Source organism: Rana temporaria, chromosome 3 (assembly GCF_905171775.1).
Source record: "Rana temporaria chromosome 3, aRanTem1.1, whole genome shotgun sequence".
NCBI lineage: Eukaryota > Metazoa > Chordata > Amphibia > Anura > Ranidae > Rana > Rana temporaria.
Window position 1 is genome coordinate 97,821,431 of NC_053491.1, and position 20,179 is coordinate 97,841,609.

Below are 20,179 nucleotides of genomic sequence, written 5' to 3' on the forward strand. Positions count from 1 at the left end.
GGATCACCACAGGCCATCCTTGTGGCTGCTCCAGTCTGTGCAGGCATCCGCCTCAAAATATTATCTCTATAAAAAGGTATGTCTGGTTCCGCTACACTTGCGCAGCAATTTGGGGGTGATCCAGTTTAATGTAGAGGGTTTCTCAACCAGGTTTGAATATACTTTGAAATGCTGCCCCAGGCATTTCCCACAGATAGTAACAAAGTAGGCTCTGTGATTTCTTTGCTTTCTGAGAGAGCCCTGGCAAACTCTCTATGGAAAATGCAAAACCCTGTCATCCTTTGTTACCCAGAGTTTGTGGCTTCCTTTAAAAGGGTATTAGATGTTCCCGCACACTCTACTTCTGCTGCCAAGAGCTTCATGTCCATCAGAGTTTGAGAAATGTTGCCGATTACGCCATTGAATTCCATACTCTGGCAGCAGAGGTTGCTCGGAACAATGAGGCCCTCGTGGTTGCTTTTTTTCATGGTCTCTCGGATACCATCAAAGATGGGATAGAGACATACCCACTGAGCTGGAGAAGTTGATTACGTTTGTCATTCTCATTGACTCCCAGAGAGGACTTTCTTTTAACAGCGCTTGCCTAAGTCTCCTGTACATTTGCAGTCCCACCCTTGCCTCCCTCACCGCCTATGCCTCCTGGTACAAGTCTGCCAGTGAAGTAGAACCCATGCAGTTGGGCTTCATACATCTCTCTGCGGAGGAGAGGGCCTTTAGGAGGAGGGAGAGATTGTGCCTGTATTGTGGCCAGGCAGGTCATTTCCTGAAGTCTTGTCCTACCCATCCGGGAAATGCTTGCACCGGAGGTCCTGTTGGGGACAGACCTTATGTGGCGTTATGTCCCCAGTTATCCAGAAGGATAAGTCCCTGATTTTGGTTACCCTTTCTTGGTCCGAGTCGTCCAATTCGAGATACAGGCTCTAATCGACTCTGGGGCTGCAGGCCTGTTCATAGATGGTGCCTTTGTGTCCAAGCACTCAAATCTGCTGCAGCTTTGTGCCACTCCAACTTGCCATTGAGGTTATTAATGGGAAGCTTTATTTGAGAGTGGCATACAATCTCTTAAGGATCAAGGAGAGCCACGAATGGAAAACGATGTTTAATACCAGAACAGGCCACTACGAATACCTTGTAATGTCGCTTTGTCTCTGCAACGCCCTGGCAGTTTTCCAGGAATTTATCAACAATGCCCTCCGAGATTTGTTGTGTGGTGGTTGTCGCGACAATATCTTATATTTTTGAAGTCCCTAGAGGGCCACCACACAGATGTCTGCCATGTGCGTCAGAGGCTGAGAGATAATAACCTGTATTGTAAATTGGACATGTGCAAGTTTCCTCGTGAACAGGTTAAATTCCTGGTTTATTCAATTTCTAATACAGGTTTTTCGATGGACCCAGAGAAACTTTTGGCAGTTCTACAGTGGCCCCGACCTGTGGGTTTACGTCCATTGCAACACTTTCTTGGCTTTGCCAATTACTATAGGAAGTTTATTCGTAACTTCTCATCTCTGGTCAAACCCCTGACTGATATGACCAGAAAAGACGGTAACCCACAGAATTGGTCTTCGGATTCCATTAATGCCTTTGAGAATCTCAAGGCTGCCTTTGTTTCTGCTCCTGTGTTGGTACATCCTGATCCTATGGTACCTTTCATCCTTAAGATTGATGCATCCAAGACTGGAGTTGGTGCCCTAATGTCTCATCGTCCTACCCCTGAGAGCGCTATGCATCATTGTGGCTACTTTTCAAAAGAAATTGTCTCCTGCGGATTGCAATTACGAGATTTGTTAGTGATCATTTTAGCCCTTAAAGAATGGAGGCATCTCCTCGAAGGTACCACTGTGCCAGTTCTTAATCTGACTGACCATAAGAATCTCACATTCTTGTCTGATGCTATACACCTCTCTCCTAGAAGGGCGCAACGGGCTCTTTTCTTGTCAAGCTTCAGATACATAGTCTCATTCTTACCCGGTACCAAGAATGTATGGGCTGATGCATTGACACAAAAAGTTTTCCTCCGCTTCCAAAATGGAGTCGGTTCCCTTTCCTGTGATGCCTCCTGATCGTATTCTGGCTACGGTTCGTACCAGTCTCGCATCACCTTTGGGTGACCGATTTCTTGCTGCACAGATCCATTCACCTCTTGAGAAACCTTGTGACTGCTGCTTTGTTCCTGAGAGACTCCACATGGCCGTGCTCCAGACTTACCATTCTCCCAAGGCTGCTGGCCACCCAGGGAATAATCAACTCATTTGGGCTATTTCCCAACAATCCTGATTGCCTAGTCTACGCGCTGATGTAGCCGCCTTCGTAGCTGCTTGTTCCTTGTGTGCTCAAGGCACCGCGACACCTTAAAGTGGGCCTCCTTCAACTCATACCCAATGGAGAGAGGCCTTGGATCCACCGGTCTATGGATTTTATTGTGGAGATGCCCAGCTCTCAGAGAAAAAACAGTTATCCTTATGATGGGTGACTGGTTCTCGAAAATGTCTAATTTTATTCCACTTAAGAAGTTGCCCACATCCAAAAGAACTGGCTTCCATTTTTGCTCAGAAAATCTTTCGCCTACATGGGCTACCCAAGGTTATCATCTCAGACAGAGGTAGCCAGTTTGTGTCCAGGTTTTTGTGAGCCTTTTGTGCACAGTTGGGATTTCAGCTTTTCTTCTGCTCTGCATATCACCCGCAGTCCAATGGGGCCGCAGAAGGAGCCAACCCCGTCCTTGGAGCAGTTTTTACGTTGCTACATTTCTCACCACTATAACAAATGGTCAGACCTTTTACCTTTGGTGGAGTTTGCTCAGAATAGTGCCGTCAATGCCTCGGTGCTGACCCTACTGGTACAATAATTTGGTAGCACTCATTAAATAAAACAAGTATCATTTCTCCGCTTGGTGTGAAACAGGCGGCACTAGAAAATAAACTTGTCTTGAGAAACATTCTTTATTAGCTATAGTAAATAATAGGGTTGTCCCGATACCAGTATCGGTATCGGGACCGATACCGAGTATTAGCGGGAGTACGAGTACTCCCGCTTATACCGCCGATACTAAAATAGAATACTTCCGACGACCGACAAGCCCCCCCCCCCGCCGCCGTCGCTACCACCACCGCCGCGTTAATCACCGCGGTGCGGGGAACATTACAGCCAGCGTTCGTTTGAATAGCTGTTTTCCCCGCCGCGCATAGACACTCCCCCTTGGACGGATCTGTCCAATCGCGAGCAAGGGGGAGTGTCTCTATAGACAGCGCGGCGGGGAAAACAGCTATTCAAACGAACGCTGGCTGTAATGTTCCCCGCGCCGCGGTGATTAACGCGGCAGCGGCGGCGGTATCATAACAGTAGGTACGGGGGGACATGGCTGGATATACGGGGACATGGCTGGATATACGGGGGACATGGCTGGATATACGGGGGACATGGCTGGATATACGGGGGACATGGCTGCAATATGTTTGGGGACATGGCTGCGTATATGGGGGACATGGCTGGATATGTGGGGGGGACATGGCTGCATATGTTGGGGACATGGCTGCATGTGGGGGGACATGGCTGCGTATATGGGGGACATGGCTGGATGTGTTTGGGGACATGGCTGCATATGTGGGGGGACATGGCTGCATATGTGGGGGGACATGGCTGCATATGTGGGGGGACATGGCTGCATTTGGGGACACATTTAAAAAAAAGTATCGGTATTCGGTATCGGCGAGTACATAAAAAAATCGGTACTTGTACTCAGTCCTAAAAAAGTGGTATCGGGACAACCCTAGTAAATAAATATTTTTGTATTGCTCATATGTATATTAATATTACCACTGTGCATGTGGCTATGCAGAATATTGTGTAAGCCAGAAACATTTTTACATTATTCTTGCTTCATGAAAATTTTCCAGTCGGTCAATGCTAGTAAAAATGCATAAATCTACAAATGTGGTATTTTCCCTATTCTAGGTCAGTGGCAAGCACTGGTAGTGAAGCAAAATGCTTTCCACTGTACAGCCTTAGGCTGCATTCACACCTGAGCGACAGCCGCGATCGGCGGTAGCGGCGTATTTTGCCGCTAGTGTGAAACCTTCGATTTTTTTTTTTTTCTAAGTCTTCCAATTGCTGTCAATGGGAAAACGCCTATGTCGCTTGAAAAAAAGGGTCCGGGACTTTTTTTCAGGCGACAGGCGTTCCGCGTCTATGAGATGTGAACCATCTCCATAGACAGCAATAGGAATTCTCCCCTCTAGCGGCAGAAGCGTCCGGCGTCGGGCGTTTTGTCGCTCAGATGTGAATGCAGTCTTAGAATCAGCAAGAGGCAGGCAGTTGGCCTTATTTGCATACACTCAGGCAGGATTTTACAACCACTCTCCAGCATAGATGACAACACAAAGAAGGACTTGGCTGTACTGGTAAAAACGTCTCTTTAAATGACACACATTTTATCAGCACAGAATAAAGCAAAAATATAAATTGTTACCTCTGCTTGAGCTTGCTGCCTGCCTAGGATTATATTAAACACATCAAGATTGTTTTCCAAAACCTGAAAAGATAAAAAAAAAAAAAAAAGTTATGCAGCACAAAAAACTGTCAAACTATGTTCACAATCCTGCACAAACACACATCAAAAGCAAAAACACAAGAACATGTACACCAACAATACATAGAATATATAATTAGGACCAGTGCAATAATTTCTTTCTACACAGGTGAAGGTGCATTTTGCTGACCCCCTACACACACACACACACGCTGTGCTGGTACCCACTTCACGTTGCACCCGCGAAAATTGTTTTCCAAATAAGTGCACCTGGTATGTCATTTTTAGAATTAGAGATGGGTCGCCCAAATTCAAAACGGCGTTTTCGGTTCCACACACGGTACTCAGAACGAGGTGTGGTTTCACTTATAAGGTGGCGAGTCAACACGCTACCCATTCCCCATTGACAACGTTCTGTATGACGAAACGTGACTGGGAGAGGATACGTGCCGACGTCATCACATTGTCTGACTAGGAGGACAGGAGTTTATTGTAGCCGGCCGGATCTGTATATTTATGGGCAATTTATAAACTCTGCAAATGTAAGTGTAAGACCTCATCTGGAATATGCAGTCCAATTTTGGGCACCAGTTCTCAAAAAGGATATTGGGGAACTGGAGAAAGTGCAGAGAAGGGCAACCAAACTGATAAGAGGCAAGGAGGAGCTGAGCTATGAGGAACGATTAGAAGAACTAAATGTATTCACTCTTGTGAAGAGGAGAATTAGGGGGGGGGAGATATGATCCACATGTACAAATATATAAAGGGTCCATATAGTGAACTTGGTGTTGAGATATTCACTTTACGGTCAACACTGAGGACAAGGGGGCACTCTTTACGTCTAGAGGAAAAGAGATTTCATCTCCAAATACGGAAAGGTTTCTTCACAGTAAGAGCTGTGAAAATGTGGAACAGACTCCCTCCAGGTGGTTCTGGCCAGCTCAGTAGATTGCTTTAAGAAAGGCCTGGATACTTTCCTAAATGTACAGAATATAACTGAGTACTAAGATTTGTAGGTAAAGTTGATCCAGGGTAAATCCGATTGCCTCTCAGGGGGATCAGGAAGGAATTTCTTCCCCTGCTGTAGCAAATTGGATCATGCTCTGCTGGGGTTTTTTGCCTTCCTCTGGATCAACTGTGGGTGTGGCGTTGGGTGTATGGGATTGTACTGTGTTTTTTATCTTGTTTGTTTAAATTTTTTTGTGGTTGGACTGAATGGACTTGTCTTTTTTCAACCTGACTAACTATGTAACTATGTAACTAAGTGCAATCCTGTTTTATCTAAATAAATATCTAGTTAGACAATATTACGCTATGGTTAGTGTCTTTTTCTGGGTCTATTACTGAGTTCATTGCTGAACATAACGACCACGGACTACAGGGTGGTGTCAGTGTGTGGATAACAAATGCACCCATCTACCCAGGGCTTATTTCCATGATCTTCCGTGCAAAGTCCTTGGCTGGGCTATAGCCACATGCCTGGTTTTGCTTGCCATCTGGTGAGCAAGTTTTTCTATAGGTGGTAGTGCACTTCATTGAGTGATTCACTGTGGTGATTCTATACCTTCTGTTCTCAGCTGCATAAGTAGCTCAGGGAGGAGAAACAGCAGAACACTGGTCTTCCCAGTGAATAACTATGTAGAGGGGGCGTGTCGGCATAAGTCTGTTCATTGGAGAGTGGGCTGAGTTCCAGCACAGCTAGACAACTCACCATGCAATGTTCTCATGCCTAATGTGGTCAGTTTTTAATAGGAAAGCAGAGGGACTGGCAAGAACACCAGGAATTTCACACAAAAGGTAGCAATCCAAAGAGATCAGGATACTTTTTAATAAAAGGACAACATACAGTCCTGATTGGCTGAAAGGCGCTTCAGTGTTAGCAAAGCAAACATTAAATTTGCTTTGATAACCCACCTGGGTGAAGTGCGGGCGCAATGCTTTGCGCTCGCAGTTCACCTATTTTGAAGCCTATTGCTCTAACCAGGTGCTTCAAACCCCCCACACCACTGGCATTCAGGCGCCCGGGGTCTGGAAAGGGGCCGGGCGCCTGAATAGGGGGTGTCTACAGCGGCCATGGATAAATTTGTGCAATGCATGAATCTATCCATAGTACACAGAGGGGGGTGGCTGGAGAGATGGGCGGTGCCCGTGCGCCCTTAATGGACGCACTGTCTCTGAGGCTTACTGTTCATTCACAAAATGAAGGATAGTAAACGGTTTACTATCCTTCAGTGATGGACACAGTGAGCAAATCGGTACCCCGCTCACAATCCTGAAATTGCCCCGCAATGCCCTCAGCATTGTGTGGAAAATGGGTGGAAGGGGGACACACAGGGGGGCCTGGACAGGAGGGGGCATAGATACTTTAACAGATCCCCCTGTTGCAGGGAGAGCAACAAAAGTATGGGTGTCAGCAATTTAGGCAGTATGGCTATCCCTCTGCTCAGCAGGTGCCCTAGCCCCCCTATTGAACTGATGGGGCCAAGGCCTGGTACAGTAGGCCGATTGTACTGCCTTATCAGCAGCCCTGGGAATAGAAGACAGTTATATAAAAATGCCGCATCCCAGCACCCGACCGTTTTGTCACCAAGGGGACTTCTTCTGGTGCAGCACTGGAAAAGTCCTCTTTGTGATGAAACCGGTCAGTTGGATTTACAAGTTCTTGCCATTACAATACCCGGATGCAACAGTGATTGCCGTTTATTGAAATCTTAGCGTGTATGCCGATTTTAATCCTGAACCGTGTGAGTGCAATATTATATAATAAACATATCCCGTAAGGAGGTTTTAAACTATGAGCGTTTATCTCTTCATTGGGGTCGGTCCTGATGATCCTCAGGATTGGCATTATCCAATGCCTGGTTTTGGGATCTTGGCTTCCATTTGATACCGATGCATGAGGAGTCATTTGAACTCATGTGACCTTCCGTAATAGGCAGGACATTTTTTTGTCGTAAGAGATGGTTAATACACGTGGTGAAGAGATTCATCTTGCTTTTGGAACACAGGATTTAATTTGTCACCTTTTTCACTTTTATATTTTTCTATGGACTTCGAATTTTCACTTGGATTTTATCGCAACACATATATATATGCATTGTTATTAATGTGAAAAATCGCACGTTAGTGATGCAGCTTTATACATCACGGGCACAATATTTATGGTGGTTTGTTTGTTCAACTAGGTTTGCCAAATAGCTGTATTTTTGAGGCTACAGTAGTAGTGCACACTGGTTACCTGCAGTTGCTTTAGCGTTTCCTCTGGAACCTTGGTCTGGGTCAGCTTGAGCTTGTAAACCATTTTATAGGCTTTAAGGTTTTCCCTGTGTTGTGCTATATTGTCCCAGGTCCACATATGTGTCTTTCGTCTAATATTAACTTCCAGAATACTGGTGATGGCATAGTTCCACCTGCATAGGAGGAGCAAGTATGTTAGGGAGAAGGTTGCCACAATGTACATAGTATTTAGTATTCAGTAAAGCAAAGGAAAATAGTATCTGGACCCTACATTTTTGCTTTTAATCTCTTACAAACATACTGTACATGTGAAGGTTGCATTTTTTAAAACATGTACACATACACACACCACAGGTAACAGAAAATGTCACAAAGTGCATGTAAACCCAATTCATGAAATTTGACCTGGGCACATACAGTGGATATAAAAAGTCTACACACCCTTGGTAAAATGTCAGGTTTTTGTGATGTATCTTTTAGACGGGGGTAAAAAAAAACAAAATAGTGTGGTTTGCATAAATGTGCACACCCTCTTATAACTGGGGATGTAGCTGTGTTCAGAATCAAGCAATCACATTCAAACTCATGTTAAATAGGAGTCAGCACACGCCTGCCATTATTTAAAGTGCCTCTGATTAACCCCAAATAAAGTTCAGCTGTTATAGTAGGTCTTTCCTGACATTTTCTTAGTCGCATCCTATAGCAAAAGCCATGATCCACAGAGAGCTTCCAAAGCATCAGAAATCTCACTGTTAAAAGGCATCAGTCAGGAGAAGGGTAAGAAAGAATTTTAAAGGCATTATATATACACCATGGAACACAGTGAAGACAGTCATCAAGTTGATAAAATATGGCACAGTGACATTACCAAGTACTGGACGTCCCTCCAAAATTTATGAAAAGACAAGAAGAAAACTGGTCAGGGAGGCTGCCAGGAGGCCTACAGCGACATTAAAGGAGCTGCAAGAATATCTGGCAAGTACTGGCTGTGTGGTATGTGACAATAAGCTCCTGTATTCTTCATATGTCTGGACTATGGGGTAGAGTGGCAAGACGGAAGTCTTTTTTTTGCGAAGAAATACATCCAAGTCCAGCTAAACTTTGCAAAAGCAATTCTGAAGTCTCCCAAAAGCATGTGGAAAAATATGTTATGGTCTGATGAAATCAAAGTTGAACTCATTGGCCAGAATTCTAAAAGATATATGTTTGCCGCAAAAACAACACTGCACATCACCAAACGAACACCATACCCACAGTGAAGCATGGTGGTGGCAGCATCATGCTTTGGGGTTGTATCTCTTCAGTTGAAACAGTGGCCTTAGTCAAGGTAGAGGGAATTATGAACAGTTCCCAATACCAGTCAATACTGACACAAAACCTTCAGGCTTCTGCTAGAAAGCTGAACATGAAGAACAACTTCATCTTTCAGCATGACAACGACCCAAAGCATACATCCAAATCAACAAAGGAATGGATTTACCAGAAGAAGATTAAAGTTTTGGAATGGCCCAGCCAGAGCCCAGACCTGAATCCAATTGAAAATCTGTTTGGTGATCTGAAGAGGGCTGTGCACAGGAGATGTGCTTGCAATCTGACAGATTTGGAGGGTTTTTGCAAAGAAGAGTGGCCAAATATTGCCAAGTCAAGAAGTGCCATGCAGACTCATACCCAAAAAGACTGAGTACGGTAATAAAATCAAAAGGTGCTTCAACAAAGTTTTAGTTTAAGGGTGTGCACACTTATGCAACCATATTATTAAAAAATGTTATTCTTACTTCCTTTCACCTAAAAGTTTTTAGTTTGTTGTTCAGACAAGTTGTACAGTTTATAGGTCACATTAAAAAGCTGGAAAGTTGTGAAATGGTTTAGCTTTGTCTCATTTTTTTACATCACAGAAACCTGACATTTTAACTTTATATAGACTTTATATGTACTGTATATCTAGTGTTTTCTCATCTCTCACCGAGTCTTCCTGCTGCTTCCTTCCTGTTATCAGCATAATTTCTGACAGGTTTTCTAACACAGGAGATAAAAGCAGCTGACAATTTGTGTCAGGGAGGGAGCATAGAGATAGATTAACAGAGAGCTGATCTATTCACAGCACAGCTCTGCATGTTTCTCTTTCTTCCACTGCCTATGTGGAGTGGGGGTGTGTGCATTTCCTCCAAAGAGCTCTCACACAGTGTAATGCCAAGACTCCCCTGCCATAGCTGAAAGAGAAAGTAAAAATTCTAACATGATGTTCACTTTCTAAAGAATAAATAAAGCTGAAGACAGCAGATATACAGTAGAAATAAAGAACTTATGTGAGGAGATTTGTTTCATCTCTGTGTACCACCTGAGGCTGTTTACTTCACTGTGTATAGGAGAGAGCTTACATCTACTTTCAAGTTTGACTAAAGGCAAAACTTTTTTTACAGTTTTGGATAGAGTAGAGTGGGATTAGAACACCTGTTAGTGTGCCCCCATTAGGGAGATTCAGAAAATCGGATGGGGTTTATAACCCTCTCTTACTCTATTCATAATTGGGGGAGGGGGTGTTTGCCTATAGTTCGATTTTAATGACAATTCAACAAGATTACTGATTAAAGCGGTGGTTCCCCTAAAAATAAAATGTTGACATCGCATTTAGCAAATAAATTACAGTTAGAATCGGGTTGTTTTATTTAAAAAATACCTCCGTACGTATCGTTTCCATTATTCGGTCCCACCGCCACTTCCGGGTACGATGCAGGTGGTGGGCATTCCTAATTGATTGACAGGCATCCGAACGACGCATCCATCGCGTCACGAGATGCCGAAAAAAGCCGAACGTCGGTGCGGCTCTATACGGCGCATGCGCACCGACGTTCGGCTTTTTCCGGCATCTCGTGACGCGATGGATGCGTCGTTCGGATGCCTGTCAATCAATTAGGAACGCCCACCGCCTGCATCGTACCCGGAAGTGGCGGTGGGACCGAATAATGGAAACGATACGTACGGAGGTATTTTTTAAATAAAACAACCCGATTCTAACTGTAATTTATTTGCTAAATGCGATGTCAACATTTTATTTTTAGGGGAACCACCGCTTTAAATAATTAAACTACATACTAGAAATATAAAAAAAAAAAAGTACCAAAAGTACAGTTTACTCTTGTAATTGCAAATTGTACCGTTACAATTTTGAAATCTTTACTCCCAAGAGCACTGCTGGATGGGTAGCCACCCTACAGCACCGATTGCCACAGGTTTGCACCCTGAAAGATGGCTCTGGTAAAAATGTGTGTAAAATGACCTTTTGATTATCCTACCATGATGACCCTTTCAGGCAAAGTTAACATTTTAAAAGTCTCTCCTCCCTCCAGCCCCCCTTCAGGTATTACACTTCCCTGTTCCCACTCCTTCAAAAATGTTCACTGTGCAGCTTGCAGACAGTCACACAACCTTTAAAAAAGTGTTCCAACCAGGAAGACTACTGTATGTCTCTTCGGTTCAAAAGAATGAATACATACTTGTACAATTTAATCACTTTAGATTGACGTGTAACAGAAATTAAAAATTCCTTAATATACTGCAATAATTTAGTTTTTTTTATATTTTATAGCACTTGTGTAATCCAAGTAGAGAAAGCCAAATTGTATGTTGTTAGCTCTGGTCGAATATAGGAAAGAATAAAAAAAGGTGCCTATGTACCATTTTCTGCAGTCTTCCATTAGCGTTACCCCTGGTCTGTACTTCCGGTATGGAACATTCCTCACCATGTAATCCACAGACTCCAACAAGTCAATCATACTGAGGTACTGCAAAAAAGATTTGTTGCCGTAAATAGGCTAAATACATTTAAAATAATGACCATAAACAAGGAATATTTAAGAAATAGGAAGAACTGAAGAGTAATATACTCTATCTGTATGCTAAACCTAGAACAAAAATGTACAGGCACCACAGTGGTTGGATCCTTTATTTCACATCTCCAACCCCAAACAACATTCTAAAATGAGTCTATTGTTAAAAAGGAATGAAACCTTTTTAATAGAGCATCAGCCTAGTTTCCTGTAAGTGCTCGATGCACAGAGCAGAACTCGGATATAAAGTGATCAGCCCTGTTTAGCCGATTACACCACCTGTGATTCTCTGCCTTCTGCAGTTGCTCAAAATATTGAGTCTCAGCCTTGACCAGCTGCTTAAAGGTCATGCGAGTCTCAATGCTTCATGATGTGTGCTAGAATGCCGATCGTAACTTCCACTGTCTATCACAAGAATAAACGTGGTAGGAAAGCAACATCCACACTACGTCCTCTCCATCTCCACTGTCCACACTACATTCACTACTAGCACTGTAATGGCAAGGCATTGCCAAAATGGTCAGATGAGGAACACACAGTAACTTGGAGTTAACAAAATAAAAGCAGAGTAGGGTTAACTGCATACTGGATAAAAGAACAAAAAGCTGTATGTACAGTACAAATAAATGTGCAACAACCACAGAAGTCACTTGAAGCAGTGTACAAGTGGAGCAAAAGGTGGCAGCCCAATACATTAGTGTCTCTGTGAAAGCTTTGTAGAGATGGGTTACAAAAAAGTATTAAGACAGTAATCCAAGCAGTAAAGTACAAACAGTTGATTGTGTCTCCCTTGGAACAAACACATCTCTCACTGAAAAGTTGGTGGCATCTGGTAGTCCAAGTGGATGGCTGAAAGGATTCTTAGACCTGCTACAGTGGCAGGAAGAGTGCCAGGTAGCAGGAACCAGGGCCCAGGGGATTGAGGGAGCCAAGTTAAAAGGGTCCACACCCACTTTTAGGTGGGTACAGGAGGCAGCCCGCTACAGTGATGCCCTCACTGTCAACACAGCATTTGCTGTTAGCGCTATCTCCACCGTCCACACTACATTCTCTAATACCTTGGCCCCCAAAATTCACACTACATTCTCCAATAGCTCTATCTCCTCGGGCCACACTATATTCCCTAATAGCTCTACCCCCACCAACCACATTTAATTTGCCAATGGCTCTACTCCCACCATCCACACCACACTCGTTGATAGTTCTACCCCCAGCATCCACTCTACATTCTCCAATAGGCTTACTAACATTGTTCATGCTGCAAATGTAAATTTGCTGATAGCTCTACACCCCACCATCCCCACCTCATTTACTGAGAACCCCATTGTCATCACAGTTTCACTGCCACCCTCTACACTACAGTAGCGGACAGCTTTACCCCCGCTGTCTACACTACATTTGCTGATAGTCGTGGCCAAAAGTTTTGAGAATGACACAAATATTAATTTTCACAAAGTCTGCTGCCTCAGTTTTTATGATGGCAGATTGCCGATACTCCAGAATGTTATGAAGAGTGAGCAGATAATTTCCAATTAACTGCAAAGTCCCTCTTTGCCATGAAAATAACTTAATTCCATTAAAAACATTTCCACTGCATTTGTGAAGAAGGCTTCAGGGTGCCCAAGAAAATCCAGCAAGTGCCAGGACCATCTGCTATAGTTGATGCAGCTGCGGTATCAAGGCATCACCAGTGCAGGGCTTGCTCAGGAATGGCAGCAGGCAGGTATGAGTGCATCTGTACCCACAGTGAGACGAAGACCTTTGGAGATTGCGTGGTGTCAAGAAGAGCTGCAAAGAAGCCACTTCTCTCCAGGGAAAACATCAAGGACAGATTCATATTCTGCAAAAGTTACGGGGATTGGACTGCTGAGGGCTGGAGTAAAGTAATTTTCTCTGATGAATCCCCTTTCCGATTGTTTGGGGCATTCAGAAAAAAAACCTTGTCCGGAGAAGAAAAGGTGAGCGCTACCATCAGTCTTGTGTCATGCCAACAATAAAGTTTCCTGAGACCATTCATGTGTGGGGTTGCTTCTTTGCCTAAGAACACAGCCATTAAAGAATGGTACAAAAATGTCCTACGAGAGCAACTTCTCCCAACCATCCAAGAACAGTTTGGTGATGAACGATGCCTTTTCCAGCATGATGGAGCGCATTGCCATAAGGTAAAAGTGATAACTAAGTGGCATGGGAAACACCACGTCAAAATTTTGGGTCCATGGCCAGGAAACTTGCCAGACCTTATTCTCATTAAGAAGTCAATCCCCAAGAGGCAGGTGAAAAAATAAATAAAAAAAATTAAAAATTAAAAAACTGATTATGCAAGAATGGGCTGCCCTCAGTCAGAATGTGGCCCAGAAGTTGATTGACAGAAGGTCAGGGCAAATTACAGAGGTCTTGAAAAAAAAAGGAAGGGTCAGCACTGCAAATATTGACTCTTTGCATAAACTTAATGTAATGGTCAATAAAATCCTTTGACATGGAAATGCTTGTAATTATACTTCAGTATACCATAGTAAAATCTGTCAAAAAACGGATCTAAAAACACTGAAGCAGCAGACTGAAAATTAATATTTGTGTCATTCTCAAAAATGTTGGAGATGACTGTGTATATTATATACCTAGGTGGTTCAACCTACCTTCTTGCCAAGAGCGAGGTTCTTGATCATCACACTCTATTATTACCTACCTGTGGTTTAGTAAGTTCTATTGCAACATGTTGAATTTCCATGTTCCAGTCTAACTTTGGTGTCTGCAGTTCCATCTCTGCATTAGGATTGATGTAAAGCTTTGCCGATGCAGAAACTGGCTTAAAGACTTAAAATACAGAAAAAAATTAAAATTATCAAAATGTATTGACAAACTACATATCCAACAATAAAAAAAAAATACTACTAGCATAAAATAAACAAGAAAATTGCATGCTTTTCCATTGAAATTACAAATGTATATTGAAAAACTGATTACTGTATAAATGTGACTGGCAGGGAAGGGGTTAACACTAGGGGGCAATCAAGGGGTTAAATGTGTTCCCTAGGGAGTGATTCTAACTGTGGGGGGAGGGGACTGACTGGGGGTGGTGACCGATCGGTGTCCCTATGTACAAGGGACACACCATCGGTCTTCTCTCCCTGACAGGATGTGGATCTCTGTGTTTACACACACAGATCCACGGTCTTGCTCAGTTACTGGGCAATCGCAGGTGCCCGATGGACATCGCGGCCGCCGGGCACATGCATCAGGCCCCCAGTAATGCGGCGTGCACCCCCTCATATGATGTCCGCCCAGAACGAGAGCTGCCTTGTCCCACCGTCATAAGACGGCTAGTGGTTAAAAGGGACACTAAAGTTTCCCGTTATTTTTTTTTTTTAATAACAAACATGTCTTTACTTTCACTGTGCAGCTTGTTTTGCACACAGAGTGGCCCAGATCCTGGTCTTCTGGGGTCCCTCAGCGGCTGTCTCGGCTCCTCCCCACATCAGCTAACCCCCTTCATGGGAAGCTCTCTCCCAAGAGGGTTGGCCCCTATGTGTAAATCACCCTGTGTCCATTAGGGGCACAGTGTGACGAGAACCCCAGTCTGATCTGTGCTAGTCGTACTCACTGTTCAGCCACACTGGAATATTGTATATATTGTATGTTGTCTCATGCTGTCGTGGACTGTTTTCTGGGATCGTTTGGGGTGTAGCCATGTCCCATTGTTCTGTTGCGTTTGTCTGTCTTAGGAGAAATGCATTATGGGATGGATGTTCTGCATTTGTGTTCCTGGCATGTGGAATGGGGGCAGGGTGGAGAGGGGCGGGGCGAGTTTCTTCAACGACTCTCCTTGCTAAATGAACAGTTTACTCTGCCCTAAATCAAAGATGTGTGTGTGGCGGGCGGTTGTTCCCTGAGTGTATACTTGCGTTTTAAAAAACAGTTTGAAGTTTTTCACCCTACCATGAGTTACGGCTAACGACTGGGTGAGCCAAGGGGTCTTGGATAGTGCTAGTTCTGAACAAAGGAAGCATTTACGGCAGACATAGTTGAGGGTGGGGGTCCGTCACAGAGGGCAATTATAAATTATGAGCAAATATTACAATTTGGAAATGCTACTTACTGTACTTATGACAGTCTGTGGGTTTGACACCAGATTTCAATTCAGCCTGAAAAATAAGCACATCACTCATAGTGTGTTCAACATAACAGTTTGATTTACGTTTAGAAAACAAATATCATATATTAACCCTAATTTAAAGTAACACAAATGTTTGGCAAACATTTATACAGGTAACAAATATACCGATACACCATATATAAGCATGTTTCCTGGACCAAATGCCAAAAGAGAACAGAACAAGATGCATATTATGTCCCCCAAAAGGGATATATATGGCTACCATGCCTTACAGGATATACGTCCAATGTATCTGGTAAAAACACAATGCAATAGTTGCCGAATGTATCTACTGATGGATATCAAAACATAAGAAAACTATTGATGGAATTACAAACACAACGAGGCTGATTTTCTAAGTTGAGAATGTTCACATAAAGAAGAGAAGAATTAAAGGGGTTGTAAAGGAAAAACATTTTTTTCATAATAAGCATCCTTTACCTGCAAACATTCCTCTTTTCACTTCCTCATTGTTCATTTTTGCTCAGAAGTTGCTCTATTTCTTCTCTGTTCTGTTCACTTCCTGCTTGTCTGATTTTACTGACCACCGTGATGGGAGGCTTTACTGCGGTGGTCAGTGACGTGCTCAGCCCCCTCCTGGGAACTACATTTGTGTGGCAGGACGCTCTCTACGTGTTAGAGACTTCAAGGAGGCAGGTGTGAATTACTGGGCGTGCCGCAGTGTATACTGGGAAATGTAGTTCTTACATGAACGAGCGATGCAAACCAGGAAGTGAATCAGAGAACAGAAACTAGAACGCCGGAGGTGATATAGATGAAGGATCTTAATAGGTATTTACTCGTTTTAACAGAATCATTACACTATTCCGTCTGTCTACCTTGCAGACATAAATTTTAGGCAAAAACATTTTTTCCTTTAGTGACCCTTTAACCAATTGTGAAAAGTAAATTCTTCTTTATTTCATATGCACATGATTCAATGATTGAAGTAAAGCTTTGCTTTTTTCTGTGTGAAATTTTCAACTCTTTTAGCAAATCAGTTTCAGTGTGTTGCTTTTTCATTTTATACGCATACATACAATATCCTCTAGACCCAGTAATGTGTCAGTGCCAACAGGAAATTTACTGGTTAAACAAATTTTCCCACATCTGACGCAAGTTCTTACAGAGCAAATAAATACTGGCACCAACACGGAAAACAGACAAGCTTTATAGGAAACAACAGGAAGATCACACATTACTATTCATGAAGAAACTAACACAGTTTGATCTAGATCAGCTAGCAATTCCGGGTATTCCCAATAATACTACCGGTAGTAAGACCAAAACATAATTTTGACATTTGAATAAACAAACTTTTAACTTGTAATCTACAGATAAGAGATTCAGCCTTCAAGCTCAACAATATCATTTATCGGTCTATGCTGTTTAACAGCAGCTACTCAGCATTAGTACTTTATATCCATAATACTTCATTCTCAAAGTAACAATGAATAGATCCTGACTGCCAATTAATAACACACAGGAGCAGCCCCCCTCTCTATGTGTTTGAATCACTTAACATGGTCCAGACTGAATCAGAGTCCAATACGTACAGGGACAGACAATTAGGCCCCTTTCACACTGGGGCGGGAGGTGCGGTGGCGGTATAGCTAAGCTATACCGTCGGAATTGCGGCGGTATTCGGCCGCTAGCAGTGCGGTTTTAACCCCCGCTAGCGGCCGAAAAGGGGTTAATACTGCCTGCAATGCGCTTCTACAGAGGCGCATTGCCAGCGGTATAGCCGCGGTTTCCCATTGCTTTCAATGGGAAGGAGCGGTGGAGGAGCGGTAAACACACCACTCCTCTCACCGCTCCAAAGATGCAGCTAGCAGGACTTTTGGAGCGGTCCTGCTAGCGCACCGCTCCAGTGTGAAAGCCCACGGGCTTTCACACTGGAGAAACAGCAGCCGCTGTTTAGGGTCGGTTTGCATGAGCTATTTTTAGCGCAATAGCGCCTCTGCAAACCGCCTCAGTGTGAAAGGGGCCTTAAGGTAAAACAGACATGAATTACATTTTACACCCAATTCTGGGACTGTCACATCTTCTTCAGTGTAAAACATTTTTTTTTAATCATAGAAAAGAAGCACCAAGCAGCTCATTTGCCCTAAATTTAGAGTTTCCGAGTTTTTTTTTAAGTGGCATAAAAGGTTTCATATGACATTAAGATGAAATTAAAGCGGTGGTTCCCCCTTAAAAACAACTTTTTTTTTATTCCACTGCCCCCCCACATTACAATCGAATTAAGGCTCTTATTATTTTTTTCCTGCTGTACATACCTTAGTACAGCATATTCACCCGTGCATCCGGGTTGCGAGTCCCGCGGGAGTGGGCGTTCCTCACATGCTGTTGATTGACGTTTTGCCCAAAAACGAGCTCTCCCCTGTCGCGTAAGCCGCGTCACGGTTGGCGAAAGGAGCCGAACGGCGAGTCGGCGCTATACTGCGCATGCGCATCGCCGTTCGGCTCCTTTCGCCAATCGTGACGCGGCTTACGCGACGGGGGGAGAGCTCGTTTTTGGGAAAAAGTTTCTTCTTTCCTGTATCTCTGCTCCCTCTGCTTTCTTATCTAATTTTCTCAACAGCTCGAGCTTCAGATGAGATTGGAGGGATAATATATTTTCTTTACTTTTTCAATAAGGTTGTTTATTGGTAACCTCATTCAGGGATTTCCCTGTAATATATATCCCTCCACACTATCTGATATCCGGATGGCCTCTATGTTTATATGTTTTGTATATATTTTTTCTTTATTGTTAGTATGTGGAGGCTGCCTTGCTGGTCTCAATATACCCTATAGCTGGTGAACCGCACCGCAGCCAATCTTTTAATAATATTGTCCCTTATCCAACCAAGTTCTTCCAATATATGTACTATTAATATTTAAAATAAAATTTTCTACTTTTTGAATAATTATTTAGTCAGGTGGTTTTCCTTATAGTCCTTCTTTTTGGTTTGACCCTCTTGTTCAAACAATTTTTTCCATATATGCAGTTACAGGACTGGAAACCTGACATATTTACATATTTAAACTACAAGCCTCATAGTCTTATATCTACCAAAAGAAGAAATAGACAGACACACTTTTTACTAAAACTAAAACAGCATCTGGAGCAACTGTGCAGAGCTTTTAAAAAGGAAAGCTAGAAAGCTACTTGGTTGCCACTGCTGCTCCAGTCCTAGTAATCCTCATTCATTCATGTTACTGTCCATTTGCAATCAGTTCAACTTAAAAATGTATTTAACAAAAATATTGTATTGTTACCGGTTATGTAATGCAATTAAATCGGAAAGAAACTTTTCATACACGGTCTCTTCTGACATAAAATAGGATCTTTGTACTTGCCATAAACACATTTTTTCCTGAGTCTATCAAAGAACACAGCATTATAGTAATAAGCAACCAAGGGTTATACTGCTGTATTCAGGAGGAATAGTGACACAGAAACAGAAATCCAGCCACCTTATAACTGCTCAGTGGTACCAAGCAGTCCAAAGAGGAAAGCAGCATATGAGGGGAGGGGGCAGTGCTCCTCAATTGATCCAGAGAAAGGGGTTTATGGCGGATGCCTATTTTCTCTATCATCCATTGAGGCATAGGTGTGCACCAGGGCACCCCCCCAATGACCTTGTACTAGGCAAATCCACCCTTCTGCTCGGCTCCAGAGAAATGGACTGGGGAATCTCTGTCCTCATTCCTTTTCTCTATCTGAAAAATGAGACATCAGGGGTCTGTGTAGAGCCCTGATATTTCACCAAAGCTCACCAATTGTAAAATAAATATTGTAATAACATTATAAATTAATATAAATAAACTACTGACACCAACCTCTACCTTACTGACATCATACACTGTCCATTGCCCTACATGTATATACAAACACGCACGTGTGTTTGAGCTTTGGGGTGCACACCCTAATGCAATAGGCTGCGCACACCTATGCATTGAGGAACTTTAAAAGATATATTGACCTTGTAAAACTAAAAAAAAAAAAAAAAAAAAACGACAACCAGTTTGCAGGCTTACATATCTGAGACACAGAAGCCAATATCAACAATTACAAAACGTACTTAATGTTCTGGTGTAGTGGGCTGGTATAGTGGCTTCAACAATTAAAAAAAATGAGGCACTTTAGCTTGCAACTCATAGGCTCATAAGCAAGGGATCTTCTCCAAGACCACCCCCGATGTATGTTTTTTTTTGTAAAATCAGAAGGGTCTCCATACAGGACCATTCTTATAATACAAAGAACTATCTAGACACAAGAAAGGCTACCTTATGGGATAAAAGCAAAAAAAAGTCCTGAATGGATTCCAATTGGGAATGTAAAACAGTGTACCTGTCACAGATTTAGCTCTACAGCCGACCTGCTACTTTTAGTTTTACAAACATGCAAGGCTATTCTGTGTATATAGGTAGTCTCTCTTTTTTTTT

The 20,179-nt window shown here is 43.0% G+C and overlaps 1 protein-coding gene across 1 annotated transcript in view; it reads right to left on the bottom strand.

Annotated features, from left to right (window-relative positions):
* The window catches only part of VPS13C (vacuolar protein sorting 13 homolog C), a 388,870-nt gene that overhangs the window by 308,517 nt on the left and 60,174 nt on the right, over positions 1-20,179 (bottom strand). Inside the window, exons 11-15 of the mRNA XM_040343051.1 lie at positions 15,689-15,734; positions 14,279-14,406; positions 11,441-11,547; positions 7,767-7,938; positions 4,469-4,531 (exon numbers count right to left, since the gene is read on the bottom strand). Coding sequence (XP_040198985.1) covers positions 4,469-4,531; positions 7,767-7,938; positions 11,441-11,547; positions 14,279-14,406; positions 15,689-15,734 — 516 coding nt within the window. The remainder of the gene's footprint in view (positions 1-4,468; positions 4,532-7,766; positions 7,939-11,440; positions 11,548-14,278; positions 14,407-15,688; positions 15,735-20,179) is intronic.